The sequence below is a fragment of the Xenopus tropicalis genome, chromosome 1 (genome assembly GCF_000004195.4).
Source record: "Xenopus tropicalis strain Nigerian chromosome 1, UCB_Xtro_10.0, whole genome shotgun sequence".
Classification (NCBI taxonomy): domain Eukaryota; kingdom Metazoa; phylum Chordata; class Amphibia; order Anura; family Pipidae; genus Xenopus; species Xenopus tropicalis.
Window position 1 is genome coordinate 213,672,494 of NC_030677.2, and position 16,346 is coordinate 213,688,839.

At 42.3% G+C, this 16,346-nt stretch overlaps 1 protein-coding gene across 1 annotated transcript; it reads right to left on the bottom strand.

Annotated features, from left to right (window-relative positions):
* Positions 1 to 5,101: 5,101 nt before the first annotated feature.
* On the bottom strand, positions 5,102 to 14,629 carry LOC101734024 (CD209 antigen-like protein A). Its single transcript, XM_031906812.1, has 7 exons — positions 14,548 to 14,629; positions 10,127 to 10,195; positions 8,316 to 8,408; positions 6,576 to 6,743; positions 6,200 to 6,354; positions 6,014 to 6,108; positions 5,102 to 5,458 (listed from the first exon to the last, which is right to left on the bottom strand). The coding sequence occupies exons 1-7, from the start codon at positions 14,627 to 14,629 to the stop codon at positions 5,293 to 5,295; spliced, it is 828 nt and encodes a 275-aa protein (XP_031762672.1). The 3' UTR covers positions 5,102 to 5,292.
* Between the last annotated feature and the right edge of the window lie 1,717 nt (positions 14,630 to 16,346).

Genomic DNA, 16,346 nt, shown 5'->3' on the forward strand with positions numbered 1-16,346 from the left:
GGGAATCCCTATGTGCCATAGTTTTATGGTATCTCTCTGTACAGGCTATGAGCAAACTTAGGGGGCTGTTCCTGCTGAATTTTTGTGCCCATTTCGTGAATATATCCGCCAATGGCAAAACATGCAAAGTCGGCATGAATCCGTGCCGGGCGAGTGATTTCTCTCATCACTAAAGTTATTAGTTAAATACGGGAAACTGCCTCAAAAATAGAATCACTCAAAAAAGCTGAATTCTGAGAAAAGGAAACCCACACTCTTTCATAATAATAATAATAATAATAATAATAATTTCATATTCACTAATTTCTGTGAATTCTGTGGGGTTTGTGTTTTGTTAGTTTTGCGCCATTCTGCATTATTGAAGGGGGGGGGGATTTACCAAAACTTGATTTGATTTGATTTTATTTATTTTTTTTAACCACGAATGGCAGCCATTTATCTAAAGATCCCAACTGAAAAAGCACGAAAACCACAACTTTTTCATTTTGTCGCACAATAAAACCTGAAAACGACCACAAAGCAAAGGAAGATTTGTAACAGGGACGTCTGCCATTGGCTTCTACCCGATCCCATCAGGCTTTCACCTGCAATTGTTGCGGTTTTGTTGTACAGGTACAGGACCATGAATCCAGATCCAGGGATCTTTCCGTAATTTGGATCTCCATAACTTAAGGCTGCTAAAAATCATTTAAATAATAAATAAACCCAATAGGGCTGTTCTGCCCCAATAAGGGGTAATTATATCTTAGTTGGGATCAAGTACAGGTACTGTTTTATTATTACAGAGAAAAGGGAATCATTTAACCATTAAATAAACCCAATAGGGCTGTTCTGCCCCAATAAGGGGTAATTATATCTTAGTTGGGATCAAGTACAGGTACTGTTTTATTATTACAGAGAAAAGGGAATCATTTAACCATTAAATAAACCCAATAGGGCTGTTCTGCCCCAATAAGGGGTAATTACTGTATATCTTAGTTGGGATCAAGTACAGGTACTGTTTTATTATTACAGAGAAAAGGGAATCATTTAACCATGAAATAAACCCAATAGGGCTGTTCTGCCCCCAATAAGGGGTAATTATATCTTAGTTGGGATCAAGTACAGGTACTGTTTTATTATTACAGAGAAAAGGGAATCATTTAACCATGAAATAAACCCAATAGGGCTGTTCTGCCCCCAATAAGGGGTAATTACTGTATCTCATCACAGCCTATTAAGAGCTCAGTGCGTTAGAATGGAAATGCCTAGATACAGTGGAGGAAATAATTATTTGACCCCTCACTGATTTTGTAAGTTTGTCCAATGACAAAGAAATGAAAAGTCTCAGAACAGTATCATTTCAATGGTAGGTTTAACAGTGGCAGATAGCACATCAAAAGGAAAATCGAAAAAATAACTTTAAATAAAAGATAGCAACTGATTTGCATTTCATTGAGTGAAATAAGTTTTTGAACCCCTACCAACCATTAAGAGTTCTGGCTCCCACAGAGTGGTTAGACACTTCTACTCAATTAGTCAACCTCATTAAGGACACCTGTCTTAACTAGTCACCTGTATAAAAGACACCTGTCCACAGAATCAATCAATCAAGCAGACTCCAAACTCTCCAACATGGGAAAGACCAAAGAGCTGCCCAAGGATGTCAGAGACAAAATTGTAGACCTGCACAAGGCTGGAATGGGCTACAAAACCATTAGCAAGAAGCTGGGAGAGAAGGTGACAACTGTTGGTGCGATTGTTGGAAAATGGAAGGAGCACAAAATGACCATCAATCGACCTCGCTCTGGGGCTCCACGCAAGATCTCACCTCGTGGGGTGTCAATGATTCTGAGAAAGGTGAAAAAGCATCCTAGAACTACACGGGAGGAGTTAGTTACTGACCTCAAATTAGCAGGGACCACAGTCACCAAGAAAACCATTGGAAACACATTACACCGCAATGGATTAAAATCCTGCAGGGCTCGCAAGGTCCCCCTGCTCAAGAAGGCACATGTGCAGGCCTGAAGTTTGCCAATGAACACCTGAATGATTCTGTGAGTGACTGGGAGAAGGTGCTGTGGTCTGATGAGACCAAAATAGAGCTCTTTGGCATTAACTCAACTCGCTGTGTTTGGAGGAAGAAAAATGCTGCCTATGACCCCCAAAACACCGTCCCCACCGTCAAGCATGGGGGTGGAAACATTTTGCTTTGGGGGTGTTTTTCTGCTAAGGGCACAGGACAACTTATTCGCATTAACGGGAAAATGGACGGAGCCATGTATCGTGAAATCCTGAACGACAACCTCCTTCCCTCTGCCAGGAAACTGAAAATGGGTGGTGGATGGGTGTTCCAGCACGACAATGACCCAAAACATACAGCAAAGGCAACAAAGGAGTGGCTCAAGAAGAAGCACATTAAGGTCATGGAGTGGCCTAGTCAGTCTCCGGACCTTAATCCAATAGAAAACCTATGGAGGGAGCTCAAGCTCAGAGTTGCACAGAGACAGAAACCTTAGGGATTTAGAGATGATCTGCAAAGAGGAGTGGGACCAACATTCCTCCTAAAATGTGCGCAAACTTGCTCATCAATTACAAGGAACGTTTGGCCTCTGTGCTTGCAAACAAGGGTTTTTCCACTAAGTATTAAGTCTTTTTTTGTTAGAGGGTTCAAAAACTTATTTCACTCAATGAAATGCAAATCAGTTGCTATCTTTTATTTCAAGTTATTTTTTCCATTTTCCTTTTGATGTGCTATCTGCCACTGTTACACCTACCATTGAAATGATACTGTTCTGAGACTTTTCATTTCTTTGTCATTGGACAAACTTACAAAATCAGTGAGGGGGTCAAATAATTATTTCCTCCACTGTATGTATCTATCCATCAAACCCAGGACCTATCACTGTCAGAGGGGAGTTAGAGCTCAGCACTGCCCTATAGAGCTGAATAGTGTTCATCCGCTCAAAGCATATAGTAACAAACTGACCCCCTGCCCTGAATCTTTTCATCAACATCCGTTCTACTGACTGATCTCTCTTCTCTATAGGCCAACTTTCCTGTATTCTGATACTGATTATTGTGCTACAGCGAATCAGAACCTTGGAGCTGAGAGATGTTCCACCCCAATGAGATACATATGTGAGAAGAAAGCTGAGAGGTGTCATTAGATCCATTACCTGATCCTCTGTACAATAATCTGATACCTACTGACATTTACTCACTAATATATATCTGTAACTGTCACTTTGTTTTTATTGCTCCAGATTGGCAGCAGTTTTCATATCCTCCCCTGATTGGCTCTGTGGGTTCCAACAACCCTGGGTACCCCTGGAACTGTTACCCCAATGTTTCTATATATCTGTAACCTTGTTATGGGCAAAGGGGGCCCAGCCTGAAGGCCAGTTAGGGGGGGATTTGGGGTGAGTGCTTATTTGTGCCCTGGGTACCCCTGGAACTATAGCGGGGTGACTGTTACCCCAATGTTTCTATATATCTGTAACCTTGTTATGGGCTAAGGGGGCCCAGCCTGAAGGCCAGTTAGGGGGGGGATTTGGGGTGAGTGCTTATTTGTGCCCTGGGTACCCCTGGAACTATAGCGGGGTGACTGTTACCCCAATGTTTCTATATATCTGTAACCTTGTTATGGGCTAAGGGGGCCCAGCCTGAAGGCCAGTTAGGGGGGGATTTGGGGTGAGTGCTTATTTGTGCCCTGGGTTCCCCTGGAACTATAGCGGGGTGACCGTTACCCCAATGTTTCTATATATCTGTAACCTTGTTATGGGCTAAGGGGGCCCAGCCTGAAGGCCAGTTAGGGGGGGGATTTGGGGTGAGTGCTTATTTGTGCCCTGGGTACCCCTGGAACTATAGCGGGGTGACTGTTACCCCAATGTTTCTATATATCTGTAACCTTGTTATGGGCTAAGGGGGCCCAGCCTGAAGGCCAGTTAGGGGGGGATTTGGGGTGAGTGCTTATTTGTGCCCTGGGTTCCCCTGGAACTATAGCGGGGTGACTGTTACCCCAATGTTTCTATATATCTGTAACCTTGTTATGGGCTAAGGGGGCCCAGCCTGAAGGCCAGTTAGGGGGGGATTTGGGGTGAGTGCTTATTTGTGCCCTGGGTACCCCTGGAACTATAGCGGGGTGACTGTTACCCCAATGTTTCTATATATCTGTAACCTTGTTATGGGCTAAGGGGGCCCAGCCTGAAGGCCAGTTAGGGGGGATTTGGGGTGAGTGCTTATTTGTGCCCTGGGTACCCCTGGAACTATAGCGGGGTGACTGTTACCCCAATGTTTCTATATATCTGTAACCTTGTTATGGGCTAAGGGGGCCCAGCCTGAAGGCCAGTTAGGGGGGATTTGGGGTGAGTGCTTATTTGTGCCCTGGGTACCCCTGGAACTATAGCGGGGTGACTGTTACCCCAATGTTTCTATATATCTGTAACCTTGTTATGAGCTAAGGGGGCCCAGCCTGAAGGCCAGTTAGGGGGGATTTGGGGTGAGTGCTTATTTGTGCCCTGGGTACCCCTGGAACTATAGCGGGGTGACTGTTACCCCAATGTTTCTATATATCTGTAACCTTGTTATGGGCTAAGGGGGCCCAGCCTGAAGGCCAGTTAGGGGGGGATTTGGGGTGAGTGCTTATTTGTGCCCTGGGTACCCCTGGAACTATAGCGGGGTGACTGTTACCCCAATGTTTCTATATATCTGTAACCTTGTTATGGGCTAAGGGGGCCCAGCCTGAAGGCCAGTTAGGGGGGGATTTGGGGTGAGTGCTTATTTGTGCCCTGGGTACCCCTGGAACTATAGCAGGGTGACTGTTACCCCAATGTTTCTATATATCTGTAACCTTGTTATGGGCTAAGGGGGCCCAGCCTGAAGGCCAGTTAGGGGGGGATTTGGGGTGAGTGCTTATTTGTGCCCTGGGTACCCCTGGAACTATAGCGGCCAGATAGGGGGAACTGTATGGGCTCAGTGCTTCCCCCTAGAGTTGCAGTGGGGAAGTGAAGAAATATTAGCCCATCTGGTGCTGCTCAGTGTCCATGACCTCAGAGAATAGAATGTGGGTGCCATAGATTTACACTGTAGGTCTAATTGCCATTCTTCTCTCCTAACTGGCAGTTATGCAGGTTTCATTTTTTTTTTACTTAGAAAACAATGTTGAATTTGAATGATGTATTTTTTAGTCTAAATTACTATTCTCCTATGTTTCCCTGTGCATTTATTGTGTGCCTCCCCACCCTTGTTACTAAGTTTTCCTTTTGCTCCAGTGTGAGACACAGTTAAGTGATTGGGAACATAACATATAATTTATTGGGGAATCTCTTTATTACACTTATTCATTCTGTCAATCAGATCCAATTTATCATTTGCCTTTTCACAGACCCAGGGAAGCTGCACATCACAGGCAGTGACCCCCAATGTTGCCCCCAGTGTAGCACAGGATCCGGGTTTTGGAGATGCCCAAAGACGCCCCCTGAGGATCAGAAGAAACAATCATGAGGTTTCACTTGTACAGAATGTGGAAGAGAAAATACAAAAAATTAAAAGCAATAATGGGGGTATATGGGGGACAAATAGTCACTCAGTGTCCAACCCTCACCCCCCTCTCCCAAGCTGGACCCTTTGTACCATCATCACTTATATACCTGCACCCAACCAGAACCCCACCCAACAACCTGTTCCCAACCCAGAACCCCATATTGAATCTGTTGAGGGCTTGGCCAGTCTGTGGGTGGAGCACTGGGGCAGCCAATCACATTGCAGATCACATACAGTAACACCTACCTGCAGTGGTACATATAGGAACATGCTGTGTTAGCAAAATGCCCCCTACTGGCAGATACAGTAATTGGCCCGCAGGAGTGATGCCTGGGGTATTTTGAAACCCAGACTAAATTTAGAGGAAAATGTAATAACTTTTCATCCTCTTTGTAACCCAGTTTCCAATTTATGGAAGGAATCCACCCCAGTACTTACCCCCAGTACTTACCCCCAATATGGGAGGCAGAGCAAGGAGAAAGCAACTTACTCTATTGTGCCATCGGGCCAGTACCAGCCTGAGCTTGGGTAATAGCTCACAGTCAGTCCAATCCAATATTCTGATTTACGGCTTTGTATTGACCGCTGAAATGAGGAGAATGAGTTTTGACAGACAGAGATCTATATCCGCCCCCCCACAGGGCTCAGACCTTCCCCTTTATATTATATTTATTACCAGTAAAGACGTATCACTGGGTTTCACAGTCGCCAGTCGCGCTTTGTTCCTGTAACAGAAACTGTCACTTTCCACTTGCGTTTTCCTCTCATCAGAAAAGAAATAGCATTTTCCACTGAATAAAGTCCATCCCGGGGGGCATTTGTCTGTCTGTTCTATGGGGGGAAATGGGAACATGGCGACAGCTTGAATTGCAGCAAGTGTGACTAAATAAAGCCCAAGTATAGATAGGGGTTTGATAGGGTTAATGTCACATGGAAGCCAGAAAGAGAGGAGACTGCATCGTTAGTATTTTTTCATTATCTCTCTATGAAAATACCTATTTTTGCAATAATTAAAAAAATGAAAAGAATAGAATGAGTTAAAATGTACAGACCTGCGTCCCTGATAGCTTGTTCCATGCAGTTAAGGAGTTGGGTCGAGTGCTGCAGCCTGTGGGTCAGGTTCCGCTCCGAGTTCTGGCTCTGAGACAGGCTCAGGTTTAGGGAACGTCTCTCGCTGGAACACAGGTCCAAACCCAGTCGGAGCCCCTCAGTATTATACACTGTAATGGCAGCACAATGGGAAATGCAGAGTGAATGGGAATTTAACTCTGTCCCACCCCTATCCCTAGGCAGCCATGGCTGAAATCAGCCAGCAGGGGGCACCACATGGGGGGGGGTATCTGACTGCCCCTCTCCCTTCTGTATAGAATCTTGTTACAGTGTAATGTGTATATAATGAAACCTCAATCTTAAATTCCCTGATTTTAATTTTTTCCACATTTTATATAATTTATTTGTGGTTCCACCAATTTAAAATGAATTTCAGTGGGTGATTTGCCCTGATTTTACATATTGTCTTCCCGGATTTGATATCAAAATTTTGTCCCAATGTTCCCATCATGGCTGTTTGGTCTCAGTGAATATTATTATAAATGAAATTAAGAGGTTTCATATACTAATCTGATGAATACTTTGTTATGGTTCTGTCTGTCCAATGGGTCTGCACCTCATACAGTCAGCACAAACCTCTTGTTGCTTTAGGTTGTGTATGTGAAACAGAAGTCTTCTACATGTCCCCCCATAGTGTAACATTAATGCCCCCCCATAGTGTAACATTAATGCCCCCCCATAGTGTAACATTAATGCCCCCCCATAGTGTAACATTAATGCCCCCCCATAGTGTAACATTAATGCCCCCCATAGTGTAACAATAATGCCCCCCATAGTGTAACATTATTGCCCCCCCATAGTGTAACATTAATGCCCCCCATAGTGTAACATTAATGCCCCCCATAGTGTAACAATAATGCCCCCCATAGTGTAACATTATTGCCCCCCATAGTGTAACATTAATGCCCCCCATAGTGTAACATTAATGCCCCCCATAGTGTAACAATAATGCCCCCCATAGTGTAACATTATTGCCCCCCATAGTGTAACATTAATGCCCCCATAGTGTAACATTAATGCCCCCATAGTGTAACATTAATGCCCCCCATAGTGTAACATTATTGCCCCCCATAGTGTAACATTAATGCCCCCATAGTGTAACATTAATCCCCCCCATAGTGTAGCATTAATCCCCCCCCATAGTGTAACATTAATGCCCCCCCATAGTGTAACATTAATGCCCCCCTATAGTGTAACATTAATGCCCCCCCCATAGTGTAACATTAATGCCCCCCCCATAGTGTAACATTAATGCCCCCCCCATAGTGTAACATTAATGCCCCCCCATAGTGTAACATTAATGCCCCCCCATAGTGTAACATTAATGCCCCCCATAGTGTAACATTAATCCCCCCCATAGTGTAGCATTAATCCCCCCCCATAGTGTAACATTAATGCCCCCCCATAGTGTAACATTAATGCCCCCCTATAGTGTAACATTAATGCCCCCCCCCCATAGTGTAACATTAATGCCCCCCCATAGTGTAACATTAATGCCCCCCCCCATAGTGTAACATTAATGCCCCCCCCATAGTGTAACATTAATGCCCCCCCATAGTGTAACATTAATGCCCCCCCCATAGTGTAACATTAATGCTCCCCCATAGTGTAACATTAATGCCCCCCCATAGTGTAACATTAATGCCCCCCCATAGTGTAACATTAATGCCCCCCACACTCACTCATTATTCCCAATGATACGGAGCTGATCAGGAGAAGGAGACTCGTCACTGAGAGGCCAATAATCAGCCACTTGTGTTTCCAGGGGCAGGAACCTGGGGAGAAACCACAAATAATAAAGGGCAAGTAAATCCGATTCTGAAGATTACTGGAGGAGTCCCAAGCCGGACTTGGATTTCTTACTATTGAGTGCTATTCTGATACCTACTGGGAGCTGCTATCTTGTTCCCTTCCCATTGTTCTGCTGATCGGCTGCTGGGGGGGAGGGGGGGTATCACTCCAACTTGCAGCGCAGCAGTAAAGTGTGCCTGAGTCTGAGCTTTCAGCCAGCGCTACACATTAGAACTGCTTTCAGCTAACCTATTGTTTCTCCTACTCCCATGTAACTGGAGGAGTCCCAAGCCGGACTTGGATTTCTTACTATTGAGTGCTATTCTGATACCTACTGGGAGCTGCTATCTTGCTCCCTTCCCATTGTTCTGCTGATCGGCTGCTGGGGGGGAGGGGGGGGGGGATATCACTCCAACTTGCAGCGCAGCAGTAAAGTGTGCCTGAGTCTGAGCTATCAGCCAGCGCTACACATTAGAACTGCTTTCAGCTAACCTATTGTTTCTCCTACTCCCATGTAACTGGAGGAGTCCCAAGCCGGACTTGAATTTCTTACTATTGAGTGCTATTCTGATATCTACTATTTTATTTCACGCACTTTCAAGGGGAAGTTAATCCCATTGTTGCTTTCTATTTCACCCAGTTTCAAGGGAAACTTAAACACATTATTGTTTTCCAAGAATGAGCGCCAATGCTCCTAAAATGGCCGCCGGAGCACTTCCTGTTTGGGAAAAATAAAGAGGATTCTTGGAAACGAATGTCCGTTTCAATTTTATGTTTTTTGTTTTTAGAATTGCAATATATTTTTAAAAATCTCTCAATTTCGAGTTGCAGGTAATATATTTTTGATGCAGATATATAAGAGCGTGCTTGGTAGCCCCATATTCATACATGCCCTTGGGTGGGTAGGGTAGAATCATTAGAGGGGGAACTAATCTGATTTTTATTATGGACCTGGTATTTTTTGAAAAGAGTGGCTCTAGGTGTCCCAAGATCACATGACTTCATGTCAAAATCAGAGCAAATTCTGATTGTTCACCTTTGAGATAACTTTTAGTATGATGTACTGCTAGTGTTGCTAGGGTCCCAGTTACCTTAGCAACCAGGAAGTGGTTTAAATGAAAAACTGATATAGGAATAGGAGAGGGACTGAATAAAAAGATAAGGAATAAAAAGTAACAATAACAATAAAACTGGAGCCTCACAGAGCAATAGGGTTTGGCTGCCGGGGTCAGTGACCTCCATTTGGAAGCTGGAAAGAGGCAGAAGAAGGTAAATATTTAAAAAAAACTATACAAAATAAATAAAGAAGACCAATTGGAAAGTTGCTTAGAATTGGCCATTCTATAACCTAATGAAAGTTAAATTGAAGGTGAACCAGCCCTGATTATATGTGGAGGGGTGTTCCTGCTAAATCATCTTTAATAGAATAGAATATAATATATCTACTATAATAGAAGCTGAGCTGTTTATATGGATTCCAGCCATACTCCCACCAACCCGCGCCAGGCTACGTTCCTTGTCGGCCAGAAATAAAGTTTGCATGTTATTTATATAAACCTGTCTGGGGATCCGTGAGTGGCTGCCGTTCCGTTTGTGGATATGTCAGATCCTTACTAAACTCGAGTAACGTTAAACCCTATAAATCTAAGATTTGCCCCAATAACCATAAAGATACTGTAGTTATTGGGTCTGGGCCTCATACCCAGTGATGTGATACCGACGGTCTCGCTGGGTTCTTCCCTCCGGGCTCTGGTACCGGCTTCTCTTCTCCCTGTAGATAATATTATAATAAATCCGTAAGTGAAATGCACATGAGAGTATAACAGCGCTACTGCTTCCAACAAATGTGTTTGTAATTGTGCCTTTAATTGTAGTTCTTCCTGCTCCTTGTAAGGTAAATTGGCGCTGGGGTATTAACCATTGGGGGGCTGTTCCTGCTGAATTGTGCTTAGTACAGGGGAATCCCTATGTTCCATAGTTTTATGGTATCTCTCTGTACAGGCTATGGGCAAACTTAGGGGGCTGTTCCTGCTGAATTGTGCTTAGTACAGGGGAATCCCTATGTGCCATAGTTTTATGGTATCTCTCTGTACAGGCTATGAGCAAACTTAGGGGGCTGTTCCTGCTGAATTGTGCTTAGTACAGGGGAATCTTTATGTGTCATAGTTTTATGGTATCTCTCTGTACAGGCTATGGGCAAACGTAGGGGGCTGTTCCTGCTGAATTGTGCTTAGTACAGGGGAATCCCTATGTTCCATAGTTTTATGGTATCTCTCTGTACAGGCTATGGGCAAACTTAGGGGGCTGTTCCTGCTGAATTGTGCTTAGTACAGGGGAATCCCTATGTGCCATAGTTTTATGGTATCTCTCTGTACAGGCTATGAGCAAACTTAGGGGGCTGTTCCTGCTGAATTGTGCTTAGTACAGGGGAATCTTTATGTGTCATAGTTTTATGGTATCTCTCTGTACAGGCTATGGGCAAACGTAGGGGGCTGTTCCTGCTGAATTGTGCTTAGTACAGGGGAATCCCTATGTGCCATAGTTTTATGGTATCTCTCTGTACAGACTATGAGCAAACTTAGGGGGCTGTTCCTGCTGAATTGTGCTTAGTACAGGGGAATCTTTATGTGTCATAGTTTTATGGTATCTCTCTGTACAGGCTATGAGCAAACTTAGGGGGCTGTTCCTGCTGAATTGTGCTTAGTACAGGGGAATCCCTATGTGTCATAGTTTTATGGTATCTCTCTGTACAGACTATGAGCAAACTTAGGGGGCTGTTCCTGCTGAATTGTGCTTAGTACAGGGGAATCTTTATGTGCCATAGTTTTATGGTATCTCTCTGTACAGACTATGAGCAAACTTAGGGGGCTGTTCCTGCTGAATTGTGCTTAGTACATGGGAATCCCTATGTGCCATAGTTTTATGGTATCTCTCTGTACAGGCTATGGGCAAACTTAGGGGGCTGTTCCTGCTGAATTGTGCTTAGTACAGGGGAATCCCTATGTGCCATAGTTTTATGGGATCTCTCTGTACAGGCTATGAGCAAACTTAGGGGGCTGTTCCTGCTGAATTGTGCTTAGTACAGGGGAATCCCTATGTGCCATAGTTTTATGGTATCTCTCTGTACAGGCTATGGGCAAACTTAGGGGGCTGTTCCTGCTGAATTGTGCTTAGTACAGGGGAATCCCTATGCTGCCATAGTTTTATGGTATCTCTCTGTACAGACTATGAGCAAACTTAGGGGGCTGTTCCTGCTGAATTGTGCTTAGTACAGGGGAATCCCTATGTGTCATAGTTTTATGGTATCTCTCTGTACAGACTATGAGCAAACTTAGGGGGCTGTTCCTGCTGAATTGTGCTTAGTACAGGGGAATCCCTATGTGTCATAGTTTTATGGTATCTCTCTGTACAGGCTATGAGCAAACTTAGGGGGCTGTTCCTGCTGAATTGTGCTTAGTACAGGGGAATCCCTATGTGTCATAGTTTTATGGTATCTCTCTGTACAGACTATGAGCAAACTTAGGGGGCTGTTCCTGCTGAATTGTGCTTAGTACAGGGGAATCCCTATGTGCCATAGTTTTATGGTATCTCTCTGTACAGGCTATGGGCAAACTTAGGGGGCTGTTCCTGCTGAATTGTGCTTAGTACAGGAGAATATAATGATACATGTCTGAAAAACAATAATTTGTGGGATAAATTGGAAAAATGTGGGATTGAACACATTTAGAAAAAAAAACAATTTAGGCAAATATTATTTTTATTTAAAAAAGATTATTTCTAAAATGTTCCCTCCAGTGACCCAACTGGCACTTATTGGGTTTATTTCATGGTTAAATGATTCCCTTTTCTCTGTAATAATAAAACAGTACCTGTACTTGATCCCAACTAAGATATAATTACCCCTTATTGGGGCAGAACAGCCCTATTGGGTTTATTTCATGGTTAAATGATTCCCTTTTCTCTGTAATAATAAAACAGTACCTGTACTTGATCCCAACTAAGATATAATTACCCCTTATTGGGGCAGAACAGCCCTATTGGGTTTATTTAATGGTTAAATGATTCCCTTTTCTCTGTAATAATAAAACAGTACCTGTACTTGATCCCAACTAAGATATAATTACCCCTTATTGGGGCAGAACAGCCCTATTGGGTTTATTTCATGGTTAAATGATTCCCTTTTCTCTGTAATAATAAAACAGTACCTGTACTTGATCCCAACTAAGATATAATTACCCCTTATTGGGGGCAGAACAGCCCTATTGGGTTTATTTCATGGTTAAATGATTCCCTTTTCTCTGTAATAATAAAACAGTACCTGTACTTGATCCCAACTAAGATATAATTACCCCTTATTGGGGGCAGAACAGCCCTATTGGGTTTATTTAATGGTTAAATGATTCCCTTTTCTCTGTAATAATAAAACAGTACCTGTACTTGATCCCAACTAAGATATAATTACCCCTTATTGGGGCAGAACAGCCCTATTGGGTTTATTTAATGGTTAAATGATTCCTTTTTCTCTGTAATAATAAAACAGTACCTGTACTTGATCCCAACTAAGATATAATTACCCCTTATTGGGGCAGAACAGCCCTATTGGGTTTATTTAATGGTTAAATGATTCCCTTTTCTCTGTAATAATAAAACAGTACCTGTACTTGATCCCAACTAAGATATAAATAATCCTAAAACAATCCTATTGGGTTTAATGAATGTTTTATTCATTTTTTAGAAGACTTAAGGTATGGAGATCCAAATGAAAGAAAGACCCCTTATTCGGAATACCCGTGGTCCCAAGCATTCTGGATAAGGGGTCCTATACCTGTATTTTGTCCTAGAAATGCCGTTGCCGATATATCTTTATAGTGCGGAGACAGAGAATTGTTACTGGAGAACTTGCTATAATATATATATATATATAAAAATGCTGATGCACACCAGGAAAATTTCATCAAAAAAAAGATACTTATTTTATTTAGATCGACGTTTCGGCCCTCACCCGGAACCTTTATCAAGATTATTGATTTATTATTGATTTATCCCTGCACTACTACAACTTGTCTTGGACAATAAAGAGTTAAAGTTTAATTTGCAAGAGCTCCTGGCGTCCATCTTATCATTTAATCTAAGCAATTACACTACACAGTGGCAGTGGGAGGTGTAGTTCAACAACATCCTCCAGTAGTTCATTCCACATAGCGAAGGCCCATCCTGTTTAAGAGAGTATGTACCCCATGTTCTACCCATAGCTGGTCAGTTTAACTATTTCAGCCAAACAGGGGGACATACACTTTATACTGGGGCTTCTCACAGCAGGAGAAGAGTTTTAGGTAAAAAATTTTCAAAATTCAAAAACCATTTTGTCAATTGTAGGAAAACAGCTCAGTGGAAAAAAGTGCCGTAAACTCAATGTTCTTAGTTTTTATGCTGTTATATTATCAGTTTGGACCATTCGCTATATTCCCCCCACTCTCTCTGCCTTCCAGTTTGGGGTTCAGGCACCTCTCTGTCAGGGGCCCCCAAGTCTCTGTATGAAAAAGGATGAACAGAAGGAATAACAGAACCTATGGGCCCCAGCCTGTCTGCTCTCTAACACCCCCACAAACCAACCCCAGCAAGTAATCACGACTGTGTGTCCTGTCTGTGGGGTGAGAGTGAGACCTGGGGCCTCTGAGCAGAGAGACTTGAAACTTTAAGGGGCAGATTTATCAAAATATCACCCATTGATAAATACGCTTCCAAAAACCCCATAGGAATGAATAGAACGTGGGTGAGTTTTTATGTATCAAGCTCTAAACTCATATTTTGATGAATCTGGCCCTAAGTGGAGAAAATGCAAGAAATACCCAAATGTTCAACCCCCAGCTGATTCCAAGCTGCCGGATACTCTAACCCTATAACTATAACCCTATAACCATATAACTATAACCCTATAACTATAACTCTATAACCAGAACCCTATAACCATAACTCTATAATTATAACCCTATAACCATAACCCTATAACTATAACCCTATAACCATATAACTATAACCCTATAACCAGAACCCTATAACCAGAACCCTATAATTATAACCCTATAACCATAACCCTATAACCCTATAGAGACAGTACTGTACCTGAGGGGTCCCTGATGGCTGTGAGGGGGGTAGATATTGGCCCCGTCTGATTCAGTTTGGCATAAATGATTGGCTCCTCCATGGCTCGCTGACCCCCAGGCAGTCACTAGTAAGTATATCTGCTTGATTCCACTTATTGTAATGTGATAAATAGGGAGGGGCATCTGGCCACATCTCGTGGGTAGACGATGTTTTTTTGCAAACTTTCCGACTTCCGAACTAGTTTAAAACATGTTTTATATATATACAGTATATAATAGCCCAGATACATAGTAGGGGTGTGTGAATAAATTACCCTTCTAGTTTAACCCTCGCTCTGTAAAAATTTTTGTTTAGCAGCTCTTCAGTTTGGAGTTTCAGCAGCTATCTGGTTGCTAGGGTCCAAGTTACCTTAGCAACCAGGGAGCAGTTTAATGAGAGACTGGTATAGGAATAGGGGAGAGACTGAATAGAAAGATAAGGAATAAAAAGTAACAATAACAATAAAACTGGAGCCTCACAGAGCAATAGGGTTTGGCTGCCGGGGTCAGTGACCCCCATTTGAAAGCTGCAAAGAGGCAGAAGAAGAAGGGAAATAAATTATAACATATAAATAATGAAGACCAGTTGAAAAGGCTTAGAATTTACCATTATATAACCTACTAAAAGTCAAACTACAGATTTTCCTATAGAAGCCAATGGCAGAGGCCCCTCCCCTTTCCCTGAATTTCTTTCTTTTGTCTCAAAACTTTAGAGTTTTCTGATTCTGGACGCTGGTTTTTGTGTGGGAATTTGAAAAAGTCATGACACAGACTTTTCCTATTGGATCTTTTTTAGCAAATGTTTTTCATTCGAGGAAAAAAGTTTAGTTGAGCTTGAAAATTAAAAAAAAACAAAAAACTTAATTCCACAAACATCCACAGAGATTTACTAAAAAGTCCAAACTGAAAAAGTCTGTGTGGAAAAAAGTTGCAGAAAAGTCACAAAACTGTGACTTTTTTGAATTGTTGTACTGACCCCTCTACTTTTTCAAATTGTGAAACCGAAATCCAGGGTCAAAAATTCAAAAACTTTAGGTTTTGAAGTGAAGAAGGATTTTCCTGGGAATGTAGCTCTGCCATTGGCTTCTACATGATCTCAGCTGGCAAATTCAGATTTTTAGCCATTTTGACACATAAAAAAATCTCTAAAAAGTCCCACATTTTCTGTGTTTTGGCATTAAAAAATCAGAATCCAAAAAAAAATTTGAACATTAGCAAATGGCTCCATAAGTGTGCCCAGTAACCCATAGCAACCAATCGGCAGGCAGCATTTACTAGCCTCCTGTTTAAAAGCAAAGATCTTATTGGTTGCTATGGGTTACTGCTCCTGGGGGTTGGTCTGTAACAGAGGCCAGTCCTACAGGCAGGTAAAGACTGGGGCAAAGCTTTCTGGGAATTCTGTTATTTCTTATAAAAGGGGCTCATTCACACAATACCAGCGATACAGGTTCCCTTGGGGCTAAAGGATGCGTTTTCGCATTAAAACATTTAATTCTAATGAATTCCAGACAGATTTCTTTCTTTTATTTACTATTTATTATCACCCCCAGAGAATACATTTACCAGGCTTTTCAGTGAAATTTTAGAAAAGTGAGTGGAAAAATTCACTATATACTTAGGGGCCCATTGACTAAGGTTTTTTGGGAAATGTTTCTTTAGATTTCTGTGTGTATTTCGGCAGTATATTATTGTTTCGGTTTTTTTCTCTAAAAATTCAGATAATTTCTCAAAAAAAGTGTATAATTTTTTTAAAACCCACAAACGTTCGAGATTTATAAA